This window comes from Microcebus murinus, chromosome 9 (assembly GCF_040939455.1).
Source record: "Microcebus murinus isolate Inina chromosome 9, M.murinus_Inina_mat1.0, whole genome shotgun sequence".
Taxonomy (NCBI): domain Eukaryota; kingdom Metazoa; phylum Chordata; class Mammalia; order Primates; family Cheirogaleidae; genus Microcebus; species Microcebus murinus.
Window position 1 is genome coordinate 74425539 of NC_134112.1, and position 18865 is coordinate 74444403.

At 36.2% G+C, this 18865-nt stretch overlaps 1 protein-coding gene across 3 annotated transcripts in view; it reads right to left on the reverse strand.

Annotated features, from left to right (window-relative positions):
- Positions 1-2071: 2071 nt before the first annotated feature.
- TSPAN12 (tetraspanin 12) overlaps positions 2072-18865 on the reverse strand; it is a 61031-nt gene continuing 44237 nt past the window's right edge. For all 3 annotated transcript variants that reach the window (XM_012757309.3, XM_076006572.1, XM_012757310.3), the window contains one exon: positions 2072-3838. In XM_012757309.3, coding sequence (XP_012612763.1) covers positions 3533-3838 — 306 coding nt within the window. In that variant the 3' untranslated portion in view covers positions 2072-3532. The remainder of the gene's footprint in view (positions 3839-18865) is intronic.

Here is an 18865-nt window from a genome sequence, read left to right on the forward strand (position 1 = left end):
TTACAGGCATGTACCACCATGCCCAGCTAAATATATATATATATATATATATTTAGTTGGCCAATTAAGTTCTTTCTGTTTTTAGCAGAGACAGGGTCTCACTCTTGCTCAGGCTGTTTTTTTTTTTTTTTATTTCAGCATATTAGGGGGGTACAAATGTTAAGGTTACATATATTGCCCATGCCCCTTCTCCCCCCCCACCCGCCCAACACCGGATAAATGTTTTTCCTATATGTTCCCTTAAGTGTTGATCCGTTAATACCAATTTGCTGGTGAGTACATGTGGTGCTTGTTTGTCCATTCTTGAGATACTTCACTTAGTAGAATGGGTTCCAGCTCTATCCAGGAATATATAACAGGTGCTATATCACCATTGTTTCTTAAAGCTGAATAGTACTCCATGGTATACATATACCACATTTTATCCACTCATGTATTGATGGGCACCTGAGTTGTTTCCATACCTTTGCAATTGTGAACTGTGCTGCTATAAACATTCGCGTGCAGGTGTCCCATTTGTAGAGTGTCATTTGATCTTTTGGGTAGATGCCCAGTAGTGGAATTGCTGGATCAAATGGTAGATCTACTTGTGTCACTTTAAGCTATCTCCATATTGCTTTCCACAGAGGCTGAACCAGTTTGCAGTCCCACCAGCAGTGTGGGAGTATTCCTATCTCTCCACATCCACACCAACATTTATTGTTTGGGGACTTTTTGATAAAGGCCATTCTTACTGGAGATAAGTGATACCTCATTGCAGTTTTGATTTCTGTGATGCATTTCTGTGATGATTAGAGATGTTGAGCATTTTTTCATGTTTGTTGGCCTTTATTCTGTCTTCTTTTGAAAATTTTCTGTTCATGTCCTTTGCCCACTTTTTGTTATGGTTGTTTGATTTTTTTCTTGCTGATTTTCCTGAGTTCTAAACAGATTCTAGTTATCAGCCCTTTATTGGATGTGTAGCTTGTGAAAATTTTCTCCCATTCTGTGGGTTGTCTGTTTGCTCTCTTGACAGTTTCTTTGGCTGTGCAGAAGATTTTAAATTTGATCAGGTCCTATTTACTTATTTTTGTTGCTGCTGTGATTGCCTTGGGGGTCTTCTTTATAAATTCTTTGCCTAGGCCAATGTCTAGAAAAGTATTTCTAGTGTTTTCCTTGGGATTCTAATAGTTTCACACCTAATGTTCAAGTCTGTTACTCAGCATGAGTTGATTTTTGTGAGAGGTGAAAGGTGTGGGTCCTGTTTCAGTCTTCTGCATGTGGCTATCCAGTTTACCCAGCATCATTTATTGAATAAGGATTCTTTTCCCCAGTGTATGTTTTTTGTCTGGTTTGTCGAAGATTAGTTGGCTATATGAGGATGGTTTTATATCTGGGTTCTCTGTTCTATTCCACTGGTCAATGTCTCTGTTCTTGTGCCAGTCCCAAGCTGTCTTAATTACTATAGCCTTGCAGTATAGTTTGAAATCTGGTAAATTAATACCTCCTATTTTGTTTTTATTGCCTGGGATTGATTTTGTTAGAGGGGGTCTTCTCTGGTTCCATACAAAGCGTAAAATTATTTTTTCTATATCTGGGAAAAATGATGATGGTATTTTAATAGGGATTGCATTGACTCTGTAGGTCACTTTGGGTAGTACAGACATTTTAACAATGTTGATTCTGCTGACCCATGAGCATGGTATGTTCTCCCACCTGTTTACATCCTCTGCTGTTTCCTTCTTCAGTGTTTCATAGTTCTATCTGTAGAGAACTATGTTAATAATAGCTATAAAATACTGTAATATGAAAACATTGAGAAGATAAATGAAGAGAAATGGGCATATTTTTATATTATATCAAATAAATACATTATTCATCACTTAGCTGTAAAGGAAACTTGGAAAATAAATAGGCCATCGCTTTTCCTCTTCTCAGTGAGGATACATACTCTTATGTTTAGTTCCAAAGTTTGAAAATCAATATTAATACTTTATTCAATTATTCTTTCTTATATTTTTCTCACCTTGAAAATCCTCTCAAGTGGTAAAAGTGCTTGTAATATATTTTAAAATAGGCACAGACAAATCACTACTCTCTAGAAAATATTTATTGACATGTTTTAATTTTCTTTCTATATTCTGAGAAATACGCAAAATACAGTAAAATGCACTTTTCCCATTTCAAATAAATATACTTTACTCTCGTAAAAAATTTAATAATCTGTGTAATTCACCACAGTATATTAATAAGTGAAGTAAAGCAAAGATAACCTCTACATAAATTGTCACTTATTTTAATGATTCTCACAAGCATTTTCCTGGAGAAAAATAACATTATTCTCTATAGCAGGCATCCTCAAACTATGGCCCGTGGGCCACATGCAGGTGTTTTTGCCCATTTGTTTTTTTTTACTTCAAAATATAATATGTGCAGTGTGCATAAGAATTTGTTCATAGTTTTTTTAAACTATAGTCTGGCCCTCCAATGGTCTGAGGGACAGTGAACTGGCCCCCTGTTTAAAAAGTCTGAGGACCCCTGCTCTATAGTATGATACTGACTTGGAAATTGTTGCTTCTTGTTTGGAGAGGCAAAGATAAGCTTTTAAAAATGTGTATAGTGTCAAAAATAGTCTTAGTTTGGAAGAAAAATAGCATCCAAGTCTTTACTGAATCAACTAAGTGAAGTGTAAATTTTCTTGTTAATACTTCCTAGAGACCAGACTACATTCTGAATAATAATGATGCCTATGTATCACACTAGTAATTTTCAAAATTAGTGGTTAAGTATTTAAATTAACAATTATGTATGTAATATAAACCCCAGACAGAATTTTAAAGCTCTATTAACAAGAAAAGCTAAAAATAATGGTGCTATACAGGACAAATTTATCCTTTTCACAATTGTTATTCTTAACATTATAAGAAATGAAATCTACTGAATTATACACAGACTTATATACACATAGATCCCTGATCAGTTTAAGACAATGTGTTAGTTTGCTCTTGTAAGTGGTAAGAATATTCTTGTAACCAGTAAAAATCACATTTAGGTAGTCACCAATCTCGAAAGTTTTCTTATGTATAATTTATTCACCCACAAAAGAATATATCACTGAGTAGTAAAAGTCATTAGTACTGTCTAACTTCCTATGTTAGCAGTTAATTGGTATTTTATAAAGAAGTTGGTAGAAGTAAATCAACCTTTACTGTAGCTCCAATCCCACCATATATGGCTCGTTTACATAGATGCAGAAATGCTGATTAAACTATGCCACCTCAAAACATAACTATGTTCAGTAAAAATCTTACACAAGCTATAAAGTGGGTATTATATCTGCTCTAAGCATTATAAAGGACATCAATTATTGTCCAGGTGGTGACTTATATTATGAAACTTTTCCCTCTTCATTTTAAAGTGTAGAAAATTATATGCCTAGGCATTCTTTTATGGCACCATTTTTATTTTTACATATTTCTGAAATAGGTAAGTGTGTGCTCAAAAATGCACAAGTCCAATAAAACAAGTTTGTGGTTTCCTTCTGTGACCTTTTTTATAACTCCTCCATCTCAAAGTGTGTATTAAAGCTGTTTGCCATGGATGTGTGTTCAAAGATCCTTGACAGGCTTGGCTTCAACAGTTCTACTGAATGACATGGCAGGTGCTGAGAGGTGTCATTCTTCAGGGACATCATTGGGTCTGTCCCAGGCTCCCTTCTATCGTAATACAGAGCCCAGAGCAGAGTAATGGTGAGAATCATGGCCAGGATTTGTGTCACTCCAATGGAGATTCCCAGAAACCTCAGCACCTGCAGTTGTTTGGTTCCTCTCAAAAAGGAATACATTTTCTTCCCACAACCCTGTAAAAGAAATAACATGGTAAATATTACTTTGGTTATGTTACAGGGGGTAAAAATAGGTTCATGAAAACAAACAATCTGTATCAGTTAATAGAGCCAAACTATTTGAGTCATAAAGTTTAAGACAGTGACTCTCAAGGAAAGCTTATGAGAAGGTGGAGGAGAGAGGGAGGTGTGTATCTTTTGAAAAGTCTGACCAGCTGATTCTGATGAGGTTACTTACCCCTTCTCTTATCTTCCCCTCAACCCAAGACCCAGTGGTATAAATAGTAAATATGTTAGGCTTTCTGAGCTGTGTAATCTCTATTGCAACTACTCATCTCTGCCACCATAATACAAAAGCAGCCATTGATGATATTTAAATGAATGGATGTGGCTATGTTCCAATGAAACTTCCTGCATACACACACAAAAAAGGCAGTAGGCCAAATTTGGCCCACAAGCCATAGACTGCTCATCAAAGATTTAGACTGACCCTAACATTTCAAAAATAATATTTTATTATTATTGTATGCCCTGTTGACTTACAGCTCATTTGGTCAGAGACTTTTCCCTAAGGATCAGGAGTGGTTTCCCAGTCTGCTGCTGAAACATGCTGGTGGGTGGAAATCGACCTATACCCTCTCCCCCACCGACACACACACACCTCTGTCCACTGCCGATAGCAGAAATACACATGGGGAAATTACCCTCACGACTCAACTTCTAGTTCTACCACACAAGGGTCTGATAGGTATCTTTTGCCTCCCCTACAGGTTAGAAAAAGATTAGCAAGGTTCTTTGTCTGTTTGCATTTAGTCTTAAGTACAAGTTTAAGGAGTGACTATGTGAACACACAGAAGAGAATTCTGAAAAAAAGAGGAGAGAAAGAAAAGTCATGACAAAGAAAAATGGGGAGAGGAGACCAAAAATAAAAAGAAGTTAGAATATGACCAAGACACTATCTCAGGTGACCAAAGCTAAAGCTATCTGCCTTGTCTCTACTGAACCCCAGGAAAGAAATGATAATATACTCTTTGAAAGGGAATCTGATTCTAAATTAAGGTGAGAATCTATGAAAGCATTTTATAACTTTAAAAAATTTCAAGAGCTTTGAAGATTCTGAGATTTTACTCTATTTGGAAGCTAGCAAATTAGCCTGCCACTGTGTTTCATGGATGTTGGCAATTGTCAGAGTATGTGCCAATTCCCAAGTTTTGAGGGCAGCACAAAGAAGGCCAGGTCACACCTGTACACACAGTGGGCTGTATTATAGGAGATGAACTCCAAGCTTAGGAAACCCCAATCTTTTATAATGGGCAGTAAGCACACCTGTCCTTTGCCCTGAAGAGAAGCATTATCCTTACGACAGTGGACAGTAAATAAACCTGCTCTTCTTTGTGAAAGCAGATACTATCTCTATCTTCGAGGCTATTTTATTATATAATACATCTTTGAAAAGATAGTACAGAACAAAGGCCAGTGCTGTTCACAAGACATCCAGAAATGCAAGACAGCCAAGGAAAATTACCTCCCAACAACTCTGGCTTTCAAATATTTTATTCTGAGTTTTGGGTAAAAGTGGTTCAGCACTTGTCCTTTAGAGGTAGCTAACTTGAATAAAAAGAAATTCATAATAATTTAAATACTGCTTCCTTGTTTTCTTCTCCAGATTTCACAAAGAATTCGACTAAGTCAAGGAAAACAAGACATTAAATCAGTTATTAATTTGTGCATTATATTGGAGGGAAGAAATGAATAATACATAATTCTTAGATTTTCACAGACATTTACCAGTAACGCCAACAAGACATTACTCTCAAGAAACAAAAAATCATGTAAAACTATAATAGTTAGACATATTTTATTAACTGTCTTTTTATGGTATACCATGTAATGAAAATTAACAGCAAAAGATTAGCAAAGGTTCATCGGTTTCACCAAAAGTGAAATTATGATGTTTATGATTGAATAATACTTAACACTGGTTTAATAAAGTCACTTCTCTGGCCATCTTACCTATTTGACACATACACAAGAAATGTGCACACACACAGACATACACACACATTCTATGGGAAACCAAAATAGATTTCACAAAGACAATTTACCAAAGTTCAAGTATCTTTCAAAGAGTTCCAGTAAGGTATTCTACAAGAGCCCATTCACTCTTATGTTTCTGTGTAAATTTAACAAGCATCTTTATATGACACAGTACAGTACAATGGTAATGATCATGAACTGCAGACCAGGAGTCTGAATTCAAATTCCTGCTCTGCTACTTATAAGCTGTGTCTGGACAAATTACTTAATCTTTCTGTGCTTCAGTTTTATCATCTGAAAAATATAGATAATAATAGTATCTACCTGTCTGAGATGTTGGGAAGATTAAATGAACAAATGCCTTTCAACAATTAGAATGGTGCTTATCACATGGTAAGGGCTCTTATCTGAAGTGTCAGCCCACAGATTAAAAAGTAGAAAGCTCCAGTTAAAAATAGATGGGAAATCTATGACCAGCAAATATTCATGGAAAAGTATGAACTACAACACTTTTTAAAGGAGTATGAAAATGCCAAAAGCACAGCAATGTGTCACCAGTGAGTACTGATGCAATGGCCCTAGCCTGTAAGAGCCAAGGTGGCCGTCACTGATTTTTGGGACAATGAAGTAACTGTGCAAAATTATTATTTGTCACTGAGACATTAGATTACCAGTCTCCTAATTAAGAAGAGAAGTAGTTTACATACTTTAGAAAAAGTCACCTCAAAAATCATTAAATTTAAAAAGTTTAGCTTTGGACATCTGCAACATTAATTTACATGGACACTTCATTTAACATCATTGTTAAATAACGTGGCACTATATTCTTACATCTGAAATTGACATAGAAATGCCTTGAAGCATGTTTAGCTGATTCCTTAGCTATGTTCTCAGAACTTAGTACAAAAATGTATCTCTAATGAATAAAGAATTAGCATGAATATGTAAATATTTGGGTAATAATAATTATAACCGATTTCAGAATTAAAGGTAAACTATCCAAAGATACAAAATTTCAGTTAGACAGGAGGAATAAGTTCAAGAGATTTATTGTACAACATGGTGACTATAGTTAATAAAAATTTACAGAGAAAGGTAAACCATTCACAAAATATTTGCTGATGGTTCAACCCTGTGAAATTCAATTTTCATTTCATTTTTACTTTTTCAATAGTCTCTGGGACCTAAATTTTACCAATATTGGTCTAAGGCCTCCCACCCTCTTAGACTAATTCATTTTAAGGTGCGAAACTGTATAGAAAAGGTAATATTTCCTTTTTAAATCTGTAAATAAAACAGAAAAAAAGCAGAAATTGATAAATTAACACAGTTTATTGTATTTCATCTTTTGACATTGTGAAAAGTCTGTTTCGGGTCACTCATATTTATTTTAAAAATGGTACAGTAAATTTTATCTCCTAGGATGGTTTGGGAATGAGACCTATTAGTCTCTAGACTAATCTAGAACATTGGATGTTCTAGAATGGCAGGGAGCCTTGGAAGTTGCAAATTCAACTTTTTATGTTTCACATGGTAAAAAAGCACTTCTAGATGACATCAGCAACACTAGTGTAGGGAAGACCTCCAAAGAGTCTCTCCTCCATGTAAGCAGTGGGAGCACTGGCAAAAACTGTTAGAATCAACTTTTTCAGAATTCAGGTCATGAACCCAGTCTTGCAGCAATCTGAGGAGGGTTTATTCATCAAAAACATCTGAATCTCAGGAAGAAGAGCAATCTCTGTGGCATTTTAATTTGCCCTATCCCCATCTCCACTCCCAGGTCTGCAGTAGCCTTGAAAACCAACAGCCTACAATACGGTGAGAGCCAATAGCCTGGCAGCCACCAAAGGGGACAGAATGAGGCTTAAGCTCTTTCAAAGCTCCATTTCTAGAGGACTGTCATTATTTGTCAGGTCTGGGGGTTCCCTGGAAGATCCCACTTACAAGGCTGTCTTTATTTGACCTGAACTTGGAACTCAACTATGGGGAATAGCCCTTTCCCCTGGGGGAGTTCACCAAAGGCAGTCAGAGACAACTGCTGAACACTGAGGCTGCCTGATGCAGTGGGTAACAGTTGCACACATGGGGCTTGGCAAAATTCTGACATTTGTGGGAATCTAGAAAGTTACACACATAAGTAGGGTAGTGCTTATATCCAGAGGCTGTGCATAGGCCCAGGAAAGAACTGAGAAGATCCTAAGAGCTCACCTCTGGGTAACCTTGAAGCTCTGCACACCCTTGGTAAAGGGTGAGGGACTTACTGGTCCCAGGCATCTAAGGAAATCTCTGTTCATTTATCAACTAACCACTAGGATAACTGAGCAGAGATTTCAGTGGACACACATGACAAAGAATTCAGACTTTACAGAATGGGTTTAGAAAAGTCATCAAACCAACAAATATATAACAACAAACTTTGGAGAGGTGGAGGAATCTGATTTCCAGAGTTGTCACGTTATATTTAAAATGTCCTGTTCTCTACCGAAAAAGAAAAAAAAAAAATTACAAGACATGCAAAGAAACAAGAAAGTCTGGCTCATATGCAGAGAGAAAAGCAATCAATGAAATTGTACTTCTAATAAGAGAAACTCCCTGCCTCACTAGTCAGCCCTGTCCACCCTAGAACAACACTAATTCTTAACAAGCATTCTCTTGTTGGAACCTGCCTTCTTAACAAGGATGTCCTGGTTCTAGCTCGGCTCTCAGCCCTTCCCTTTTCCATAAGGTAGAGAGTCATGTCTGAAGAATCATCATGTGACATGTAACCATTTTCCTCTCCAGGCTAAATATTCCTAGTTCCTTCAAGTTTTCCAAATATATACACTTCATCATCCCATTGATCCTTTTCTAGATTGTGCTGATTTTGTCAATGTTTCTTTGAAAATGGCATTATTTTTTAACTTTAAATAAAGCTAGAAAATGCAATCAAATATTAAGAAAAGCTATTGTGAGCAGTTTTGGATCCCAGTGACAAAAAGGCTTTTGGGTCTGCCACAAGAGTAGACATGGGGTTGTATTAGCAAGCCGCATAGTTGGGGCTTGGCTTCCTGCCAGATCCCTGGGCCTTGAAGTTTATCTCCATGCTGAGGTGGGCAAGTGTACTGTATCCAAAGTAAAGGTCCTAGTTACACTGCTTGATTTTTATAGCAAAATGTCAGGCTTATCATTTCCTTATTTAGTTTAAAAAGCACATAGATAATCCTTCAAACAAGACCATTTTAGTCCTTAAGTTTGTTGTCAGAATTCATTAAATTATACTTTATGGTTCTCTATCAAGAATCCCTCCAAAAGAGGTGTTATCTGCAGATTATTTAAAAGAAATGAAATCAATGGACATCTAAGTACTTTAATTCATGTCTAGACCAGCTTGCATTATAGAATGCCCTGGTATGTTATTCTCCACTGAGGTATATTTTAACTATCTGTATTGAAAAACACCATAAGAAACTGCTCTAGAGATTTTGTGAAAAATAATATTGAAGATATGTCCCTCTATTGCTTAGAATAGTAGATATGAAATCCCACTTGAAAAAGATGCATTAGAATTTTGATCCCTTTGAAAAATTAGAATGTTTGCTCTCCTAACATTAGAATTATACAGATGACTGTGCCTCCTTTTCACCTGGGTTGTCAGAAAGCTGACAGACAGGGAACTCAACTACAGCCACTGTGTTTGCCTTCATGTTAAGTATGTGTGCTTACTTTTTCTCTTAACCCTGACTTTCCAATTCTATTTATATTTTATTATTGACTTATTATATCTATTGTGTTGTATTCTACATTAAATTCTTTAGTAAATTTAATTGAAAAATCCCAAGGTATAAATATATAAATAAAAGCACAAATTTCTCTAGAGTGCACATAATTTAATATTTCTTTGATGATTCAGAAGGCATTGTAGAAACTTGCAGTGCACAGGTATCATGCTGAATGATCAGTGAATCATTTACACAAGTACTTAAAGGTAAGGATTAACTTTCCAAAAGAATATTTCTTTTCTTGAGAATACAGGATTTTTCCAGATTTCTCTGTATAAAGTAATTGTTCCCCCTCAGTCACTCTCTAAATTCTTCATAGAAATATTAATACCTCCAGGGTTTGCTGTCCATTTGGCATCATTCTAATTGAGGTAATTCAACCTGAACATAACCCTGATTGTATTTTTGGCCCGTCAAGTAATTATGTATAAGGTTTACATTTTTCAATGTAAACTTGTACACTTTTGTTGTGCAAAACATTAAGTCTAGAGAAAAAAATATAGATGTGTTCCTATGCAATTTATTCTACTACTCATAGATATTTAGTGGTATATACAAGCATTTCTGTAGAGTGAGTAAAAAAAGAGGAAACAGAAATGTTAGAATTCAAAACTGCATTCCATTTCACAAAGGGCATTTTACTGTGAATAGGAAAGAACTGAATTGTACTTATTTGCTTTTCTCAAAATAAAATACTCTGTGTTGATTTTACTGGAATGTTTTCTTCCTACATAAAGCTATGCTAGTTCTGTGTTAATAACCTCAGATAATTCAAAGGTATGAATAAGATGTGTTGGCTAACCTACTTTACTGGCTGCAATATTAAAATTCCAGTCAACTATTAACTGTAAATAATAACACTACCTTTATCAGGGAAAACAATCACCAATTCCTACATTTCCCAGAATCTATTTGAAGGCATGTCAGGATGCCTCATTTCACTTGAGGAGATTATACACTTGAAATTATTCTCTGATCTATCTCCAAAATGAGTTTCTAAAATTGGAGGAACACCCATGGCTTTTCAGTACTCAATATTCACAGGCCACATCAAAAAGTCAGGCAACCTTTTAATGCACTTAAGAAGTTAAAAGCATAAATAAAATCTAGGTGCCAATACATGCTAGTATTAATATTTTTGTAAATAAACGTGACTCTCAAGTTTGAAATAACTGTGTTAATTATCAGATACAAATATACAACCTTCAGCCATCTTCTAGAATTGAAGACAGGAATGATTGCAGTTCATGAGTTCATGAGCTTTAAAAAGGTTGGATCAAAAGTTCTCTACTTAAAATCTTAAGCTCTGCAGGGAGACAAATGCTTCCTTAAAAAAAAAAAAAATTAAACAGCAAGCACTACAATTCTTAGAGAACTCTCTGTTCTCTTATGAAAATGAAAGGTAACTAAACCCATGCACAGCAAATGCAGTAGAAAAAGTCATCTTATTTTTTTTTAATATATAGCAGGTCCTCATATCTTATTTAATCCCTCACAATATCCCCAGTAGACAAACTAATCAAAATTAAAAGACTATGTTTACTGAACATTTTTCATTTTTACCAAAAAACGTAGCTATAAAGAGATTAAAGGCAGAAAACCCAGAAGCCCACACATTCACTAGTGAGCCAGTTCCAGCAGCAGGAGGCATCCTCTGCCTGACTGAGCAGAAGAGTTTATTCACAAACCCCTCATGCAAACATTATCTCTCATGGAGGCCCTTTTGTGCACCCTAAATGTTCATTTATAAGAAGCTGGAGGGTATTAAAGCAAGCAAAGTGAGAAACTGCAGCAAGTCCCATAAACCTTGCCCTGAAAATCTTCAGCTAGCACAAATATACATGACTAGATAATGTGTATTTTCCTGTCGTTACAAGCAAAACTAGGGACGATTTAGCTAGTTAAAAATCTAATCATAGATCATTAAATTTTCTATTTACTTCAATAAATACCTTAGTAAACTACTGTTATTATTACTACCACTGTGCATTGAAGATTTGTGTGTATTATGTGCCAAGTGACGTGTGAAGAGTTTCTCCTGCAGTATGTCAATTTATCTTTGTAATATTACAATGAGGCAGGTACTATTAATATCTTATTTAAAAGATAAGGGAATTGAGGTGTAGAAGAGAAAAAAAAACAAAAAACCTCTACATTCAGCTTTCTCCTTACCATCTATTCCACATCTCCAAATTTTAGTGTCTAAAAGCACAGGCATTGGAATCAAACGGATCCCTGTCACTCACTCCCCAAAGCCAATTCATCACCTTGTCCTGTTCATTCTACCTCTTAAATATCTTTCACATTCATTCCTTCCTCTCCATCCTTAATGCCACAACCTGAATCCTCCATGAATTACCTGCTACAGTTTCTCACCTGCTTTTCCTGCCTCAAGACCCAATCCTCACTGCAATCCCCCACCTCAGCTCATTCTCTACAATGCCAACAAAATTATGTTTAAGCACAAATCTAACATTGTTCGTTTGTAATGTACTTTTTCAGGTCAAAATATTATAATGGTTTTCACATCCCATGCATTTTAAGGGCAAAATTTGCAAGTCTCTACTAATAAAGCCCAAGAGGAAAACTTGTTCTACTGAAAAGGAAAATAAAACAGGAAACTTGCAGTTGAACTATGTCAAGAAAGAGAGTAAAAGGAAAGAAGAATGTATTTGTATACCTGCAGCAAAACTGGCAGAATAGTTCGACATCTGATTAGATCAAGCAAAGCCTGAAGATAAAAAGGGATCTTCTCCCCTACCAAGCCCAAACTGATACTGCAGGGCTTTGAATGATAAAACAGATACCACCCCAAGTCACAGTCAATCTGATCCGCCAGCAGTTGCGGAGGAGATAATGAAGTCAGCAGAGAGGCAGGAGGGAGCTTCTTTGACTTTATATAAAAGAACCCTGAGAATGGAAATTCTTGGGGATATTCCATCTAAATAACTACTGAGCCAGAAAGCTGAAAGCTGCCTACCGTTTACTATCTGGGCAGGAGGCTTTGTGTGTGTTTATCTGAGAATAAAAGCTTCATTATTAATAAATCAGAATCCCATGACTACTCTGTCCTAAGTCTTCTTTTTATAATAATGCCTCAAATTTGTGAACATCTTTGCCTCTTTGTTCAGCAACTACTCACATACTTCAAATATCTATGGGTTATTAGGATGGACAGAGCTTCTCATAATCCAGCCTCTGCCCTGGCATCCTGTAGACATGGCCCTCCTCACACCCTGTGCTCCAGCTGTGCTCTCTTGCTTCCAGCTCTAACTTTGCACCATTGCCTCTTGGCTTGGAATGCCCTTTCCAGACCCAAAGCACCCAAATATCCTCTGCACCTGGCCAAGACCTATTTTTTAACATTGGAAGCTCAATGGGTTACCCACCGCTATGTGCTCCCACCATGTATCTCAATTATAAAAACAATAGCAATTAAGGATTGCCTACTCTGTGTCAGGCTCCTTTTTATGTTCCATTTCAAGATTATCTAATTCCTATCTCTTGCTTTTTTCTTGAATATATATTCATCAAATCAGAGATAAAGAGAAAAATGAAAGAACTGGCTCACAAAAAAGAAAAAAAGGTGGGAATAAGTTCCTACCTTTTATTCTAGCCACTGAGGTGGAGATCTGTTCTATGCAGACTTGATCAACTTCCATATTGGTATAACTAGCCAGTACCTGGCTGGACATCTGAGCTATTACCTCTAGCTCTCTGCCTTAGACTTTTCTTCTAATACTTGCCCCTTATTTTGTTTTGTTTTAGGGCAGGGTTGCCTGGGAGAAAAACAATTGACCTCATAACTAGGTAGAGCTTGCCAGAAGGCCAAAACCTCTCCCTACCATGACCTTTTATACTCACAACACTTTGTCAGGTCTCTATCTCTGGCTCAGAAGTACTGAAGAAATATTTATGATAATTGGATTTGTGTGTGAAAATTATAAAATACAATTTGTTTCTATTAGTCAAAACAAACAGACATATAGTATTGGCTCACCTTTCTAATTGGTCAAAGATGTTAACAAGAAGAGGAGTGCTAACAAAAAGAGTTGAGAGTTGAAATACTGTCCAGGAAAAACACAAAAAGTATATTGATTATAAAACAAATACCATTTGCCAAGGACAGTAGATTACAAAGGAGATGAATGAGGACAGTACCTCCAACCCAATAAGGGATGAGAGTGTAAATTCGTGACTCTCAGCTCACACGTCATATAAATAAAACCCTCAAACAGCCTGTCCCACATGGTTCACCACTAATGGCATTTCTCTCCATGACCAAACTCTACACAGGCTCCACTGAGCTCTTTTTCAATTGGACCTTGATTTTTAGACTACGATGTTTGTCTCTGCCTAATCTAATTTTAGCAAGAATCCTGCTAAGTTGATTTTGCTAGAATTCCCCATTCTTCATATCTCATCATCCTTAATATTTAATCAGCTTTCCCATTCTCCACCATCCCCCAAATAATATCTGATCACCCTGGCCTGACTTCAGCAAGAATCCTGTTAGGCTAGTTTAGCCACAACCCTCACTCCCACGCCCAATCCCTGATGTTTCCTCTTAGTAATTTTTTATCCATGGACCAGCACACCCTGCTCCTTGACTGTAAATTCCCACTTGCCCATGCTGTATATGGAGTTGAGCCCAACCTGTCTCCCCCATTGAAGGACTCCATTGTGGTGGTCCTACACCTATCCTGATGCACCCCCCCACCCCGCCCTGGAATAAAGTCTTAATTATTGTCTTTAACAAGTGTCAATGAATAATTTTTTAGTTAACACCATGAGCTGCCTCCACAAATCCATTGTAACCTAGAGGAGCACCTCCACAAATCCATTCACCTTCTGTGAGCACTGGTAACAGACACACTTGTTGCCATGCAGGCTCTCTGTCCTGCAAGCCACGACTCAGAAAGGTCATTTCCTTTCACTTTCACACCCCCTATCCTTCCTAATCTCCTTTATGTGTAGACGTTTTCTGGTATTGGGAGAAGAAATAAGCAACCATCTAAGGCATAAAAGGTTTATCTGTCACAAAGAAAATTTATATTGAGTATTTAAAATTTAACCCCAACACATGAATCATACAAAGCCCGTGGAACATAAAGGAAAAGCATCCCAAAGGCACACAGCTGTGTGGAGGACATATCTCTGTGCTGCCCTTACGTAACTCTTTGGGACTACTACTTTTCTGAAGAAGCAGCCAATATGTTTTAATGGCAGTCTTTCTTCTAAATACAAAACAAAGAAATGTGTCTACAGAGGTACATTTTACTTGACTTTCTGCTCCTCTTTGTTTTTCATTTTGAGTTGGTCCTTTAGCAATAGGGCCTGTTATGAGCTTGTTTACTTCCATTTATTTTTCTGGGTAGCACACAGAGGTGCAAAATGGCATTTCAGTCCTTTTGAGGGGATGTTTATGCTTCATTTCCTATCTGAGACAGTAAGCGCTGCAACTATTCTCTACAACTTTGTTTCTTCATGCTTTTAAGTTGGAACCCCAAGAAGTGAGGAAAACTGTGGCTCTTATTCACTGAAAAAATGCATATAAAATATTGAAAATTTTTATTTCAATTTCAGCAGTATCACTTTTCCCTTGAAGCCCATCCAAGAAGAGTCCAGGTTCATGAGAAAGAGGCTGGGAGTCCCTGCTTTATAAATACTTATTTTCTATGTCTTTTTTTTTTTTTTTTTTTTTTGTCTCTGCTTGATCTTTTTCAGCTCAAGTCCAGACACAGCACATTAGTAAATGATATGATGGAAAACTCAGCAGGTGAGAGAAGAAAGAGATGCACCATAGACATGTATTTTACCAACTCTGCGTCTGACGTTTTGCTGAGGCCAAGTCTTATGTCTCGCATTTAGAGACTGTGGTTACACAGACAATTCCAAAGAACAGGAAAGTAGGCAGTCAGGAGTCAAGGGCCCAGACGTCCAATAGTCTTTTGCACCTGCACTTTTCCAGGCCCAAAATACTCTTCCTCAGATCTTAGCATGGCCGACTCCTTCTCATCAACTGGTCTCAGTTCAAATATCATCTCTTAAAAAAGCCTATTCCTAACAATCTATCTTAAATAACTCTCTCACCAACAAAGCCGTTCTCCAGCACATTACTCTGTTCAGAGTCTTCAAAATGCTCACCACCACCTGAAATTATTTTTTATTGCTTATTTTCCTTGTTAAATATCTGCATCCCTAACTAGAATATAAATTTTATGAGAGGAGAACTTTTTGTCTGCAACATTCTCCACTATATATATCCCCAGCATTTAGAATAGTATGTGGAACCTAGTAAGTAATCATAAAACATTTTGAATTAATGAATGTTATGGAACCAAACTGAGGGTCAGAGATATTTTCATCTGAGATTGTTAAACCTATACTTTTATACAAGTGTAGAGCTTATTTATTACAGATATTTGAGCAGCTGTGTGCCAAACCTAACAATACCTCTGATGGGAATGTTTCTAAAATGTGCAATTGTTGCTATATTTCTTCTCTGTCATTTTTCACAGGTTTTAAAATATGTCATAAAATATTATTGGGTCAGGGACGATGCAGGCCACCAGATGGTTGAGAATGATTTATTTCCTTGATTTCATACTACTGAAAAAAGATTGCAGAACGAAATCCAGTTCTTATCTCTGCGCTTACAGAATACAAAAGATAAAAGGGACCTTGAAGTTCATCTAGTCCAAATTCATTCTTAATTTAAAAACTCATCCTACACCACCAATGACATGGTTATCTGACCTTGACTTTAATATTTTTAGTGATGAGACACTCATTATTTTACAAGATAACCTATCTCACACAACTGGACAGATTTTGATGAGCAAGGTCTTCCTTCTATTGATTCAAAATTTCCTTCCTGTAACTTCTGGCCCTTGAAGCAATAATGAATAAGTCTAGTTCCTGTTCTGAATTATGAACTTTGAAATATTTGAAGACATCTAAACTATCTCTCCGCCAGTGCTCTCAACTTCAAAATAAACATCTCAAATACCTCTAGCTGTTACTCACTTATTTCTCTGTCTAGATCCCCTCCTCTTCCTCCTGTCTGATCTCTAGGCCCACTGCAATTAGGGAACATATGTTCTCCAGGGCAAAGTGAAATTAAGTCTTATTTCTAATTATGGATTTAATTGTGCTTATGCCATAAAACTACTAAATGATCCCCTTTTGTAAGTCAACTATGCATATAATTATGTACTATATCATTACCAATATCAGCATGTGTTATTAATTGTAAAATGCAAACGCAGACTACTGTTATAACGAACCTCTATCTCAGCCAGAAGTCTGCATCTAAAGAACATCTCATAACTGACAATGTCAGTTTACTATTGAAAGTCTTTTGATGAAAATATGAAAAACTTTCAAAATAATCTGGGCTATCAGTTTGTACATGCACAATAGTGTGGGTTCATTCAATCTTGAAATTCATGGAGCAAGCAATTATAGACACCCTGAAAGTAAAGCATCCCATTATAAATTAGTGCTATTTGTGAAAATAATATAAGACAAGCTATCAAAAATGAATTGTATTTTTATAAGAAAATTATATTAAATGTGTAATTGGACAGTTTTCAGCTATGTAAAGTAAAATTGAAGAGAATTTGTCTATATTCAGACTTTCTGAGAATATCTGATAAATTGGTTCGTGATTGTCATTCTCATGATCAATATTAGTTATAATCATTTTGGCAATATTAATCACTGAAGCAGGTAGAAATTATTATACTATAGTGCTGTAGCTCGATAATTTTTCATATTGACTTGCTACTGCTAAAAACCAACAAATTGATTAAACTCACACTAGGAAAATTGAGAAGTTTCAATCCACATGTGTACACTTACATTTATACAGCAATCATCTGTTCTGTTCTTTTAATGCCTGATAGTGACTCATAATGCATCTGAATATCCACAGTTATGTTTGTATCTAACACTGTCTCAGAAATATTAAGTACTGTTTTCTGTTTGATGGAATGAATAGGAGTTCATTGCATTTGTTAGTTAACCATTCCTACTACAGACACTAGCCAACAGTCAGCTAGTGAACAAAAGATGTAGCACTGAGGAACCCAGAGACACAGAGACTGGGCTCAACAATTTTTGGTTCAATAAACTATACCTTGCATATTCCTTCTCATTAAAGCCAACAATTACAAAACATAGTATGTTTAAAATGATAGTATTCAAACACAATGCTTCTCAGTCGTGTGAGACATGACAAAAAGTATTTTAATCACCTTAAAACAAATGACCTGAGTTATTCGGTTGTTTCAATAATTCTTGCCACAGGTTGGATAGTGTCCTCCCAAAATTCATATGTTAAAGTCATAACCCCAATACCTCAGAATGTGATCTTATTTGAAAATAGGGTTGTTGCAGATATAATTAAGATGAGGTCATACTGGAGAAAAGTAAGCCCTCAACCCAATATGACTGGTGTTCTTATAAAATGGGGTAATTTGGAGATGCACACCCAAAGGGAATACCATGTGGAGATGAAGGCACAGATCAAGGTCTCATGTTTCTACAAGACACAGAATGGGGAAAAGTGTTGGCAAACCACCAGAAGCTAAGGGAGAAGAATGAAATACATTCTTCTTCATGGACCTCAGAAGGAACCAACCCTGCTGACACCCTGATGTTGAACTTCTAGCTTCCAGGACTGTGAGACAATGAATTTCTGTTGTCTAAGCCACTCAGTTCGTGATACCCTGTAATGTAAGCTCTAGGAAACTAATAGAATTCTGAAACTCTTAAAAAATATTTGGCACTCTTCTTCGGGACACGCCTTCAGAGCCCAGAGCATTTCATTTCGGATATCCTTAAATGTGGCGTATTCTTGTCCTCTGAGATGGAATTTTTTAAACAACAAAAGTTACTCATATCTAAGACATTACAATGGATCATTTGTGTAGTTAATACAGCATTCTTTTAATTAATTAATTAATTATGGAATCCAAATTAATTAATTTATAATTCAAATTAACTGTACATCTTTACAACTGATTGTGGCTGACAATATAAAAGATGTTTTGAAAGACAGCATTTCTAGGAAAACATGTATAACCTCCTAAAGAGAACCACTGTGAAACATATTAAAATGCATGTTTTACAACGCCTGACGTTTCATTTTAAATTTTCATTCTACATAGCCATACTCTGTGTGTGTATATGCACATTTATATATATATATATATATATATATGAGTTATATTATGAATAG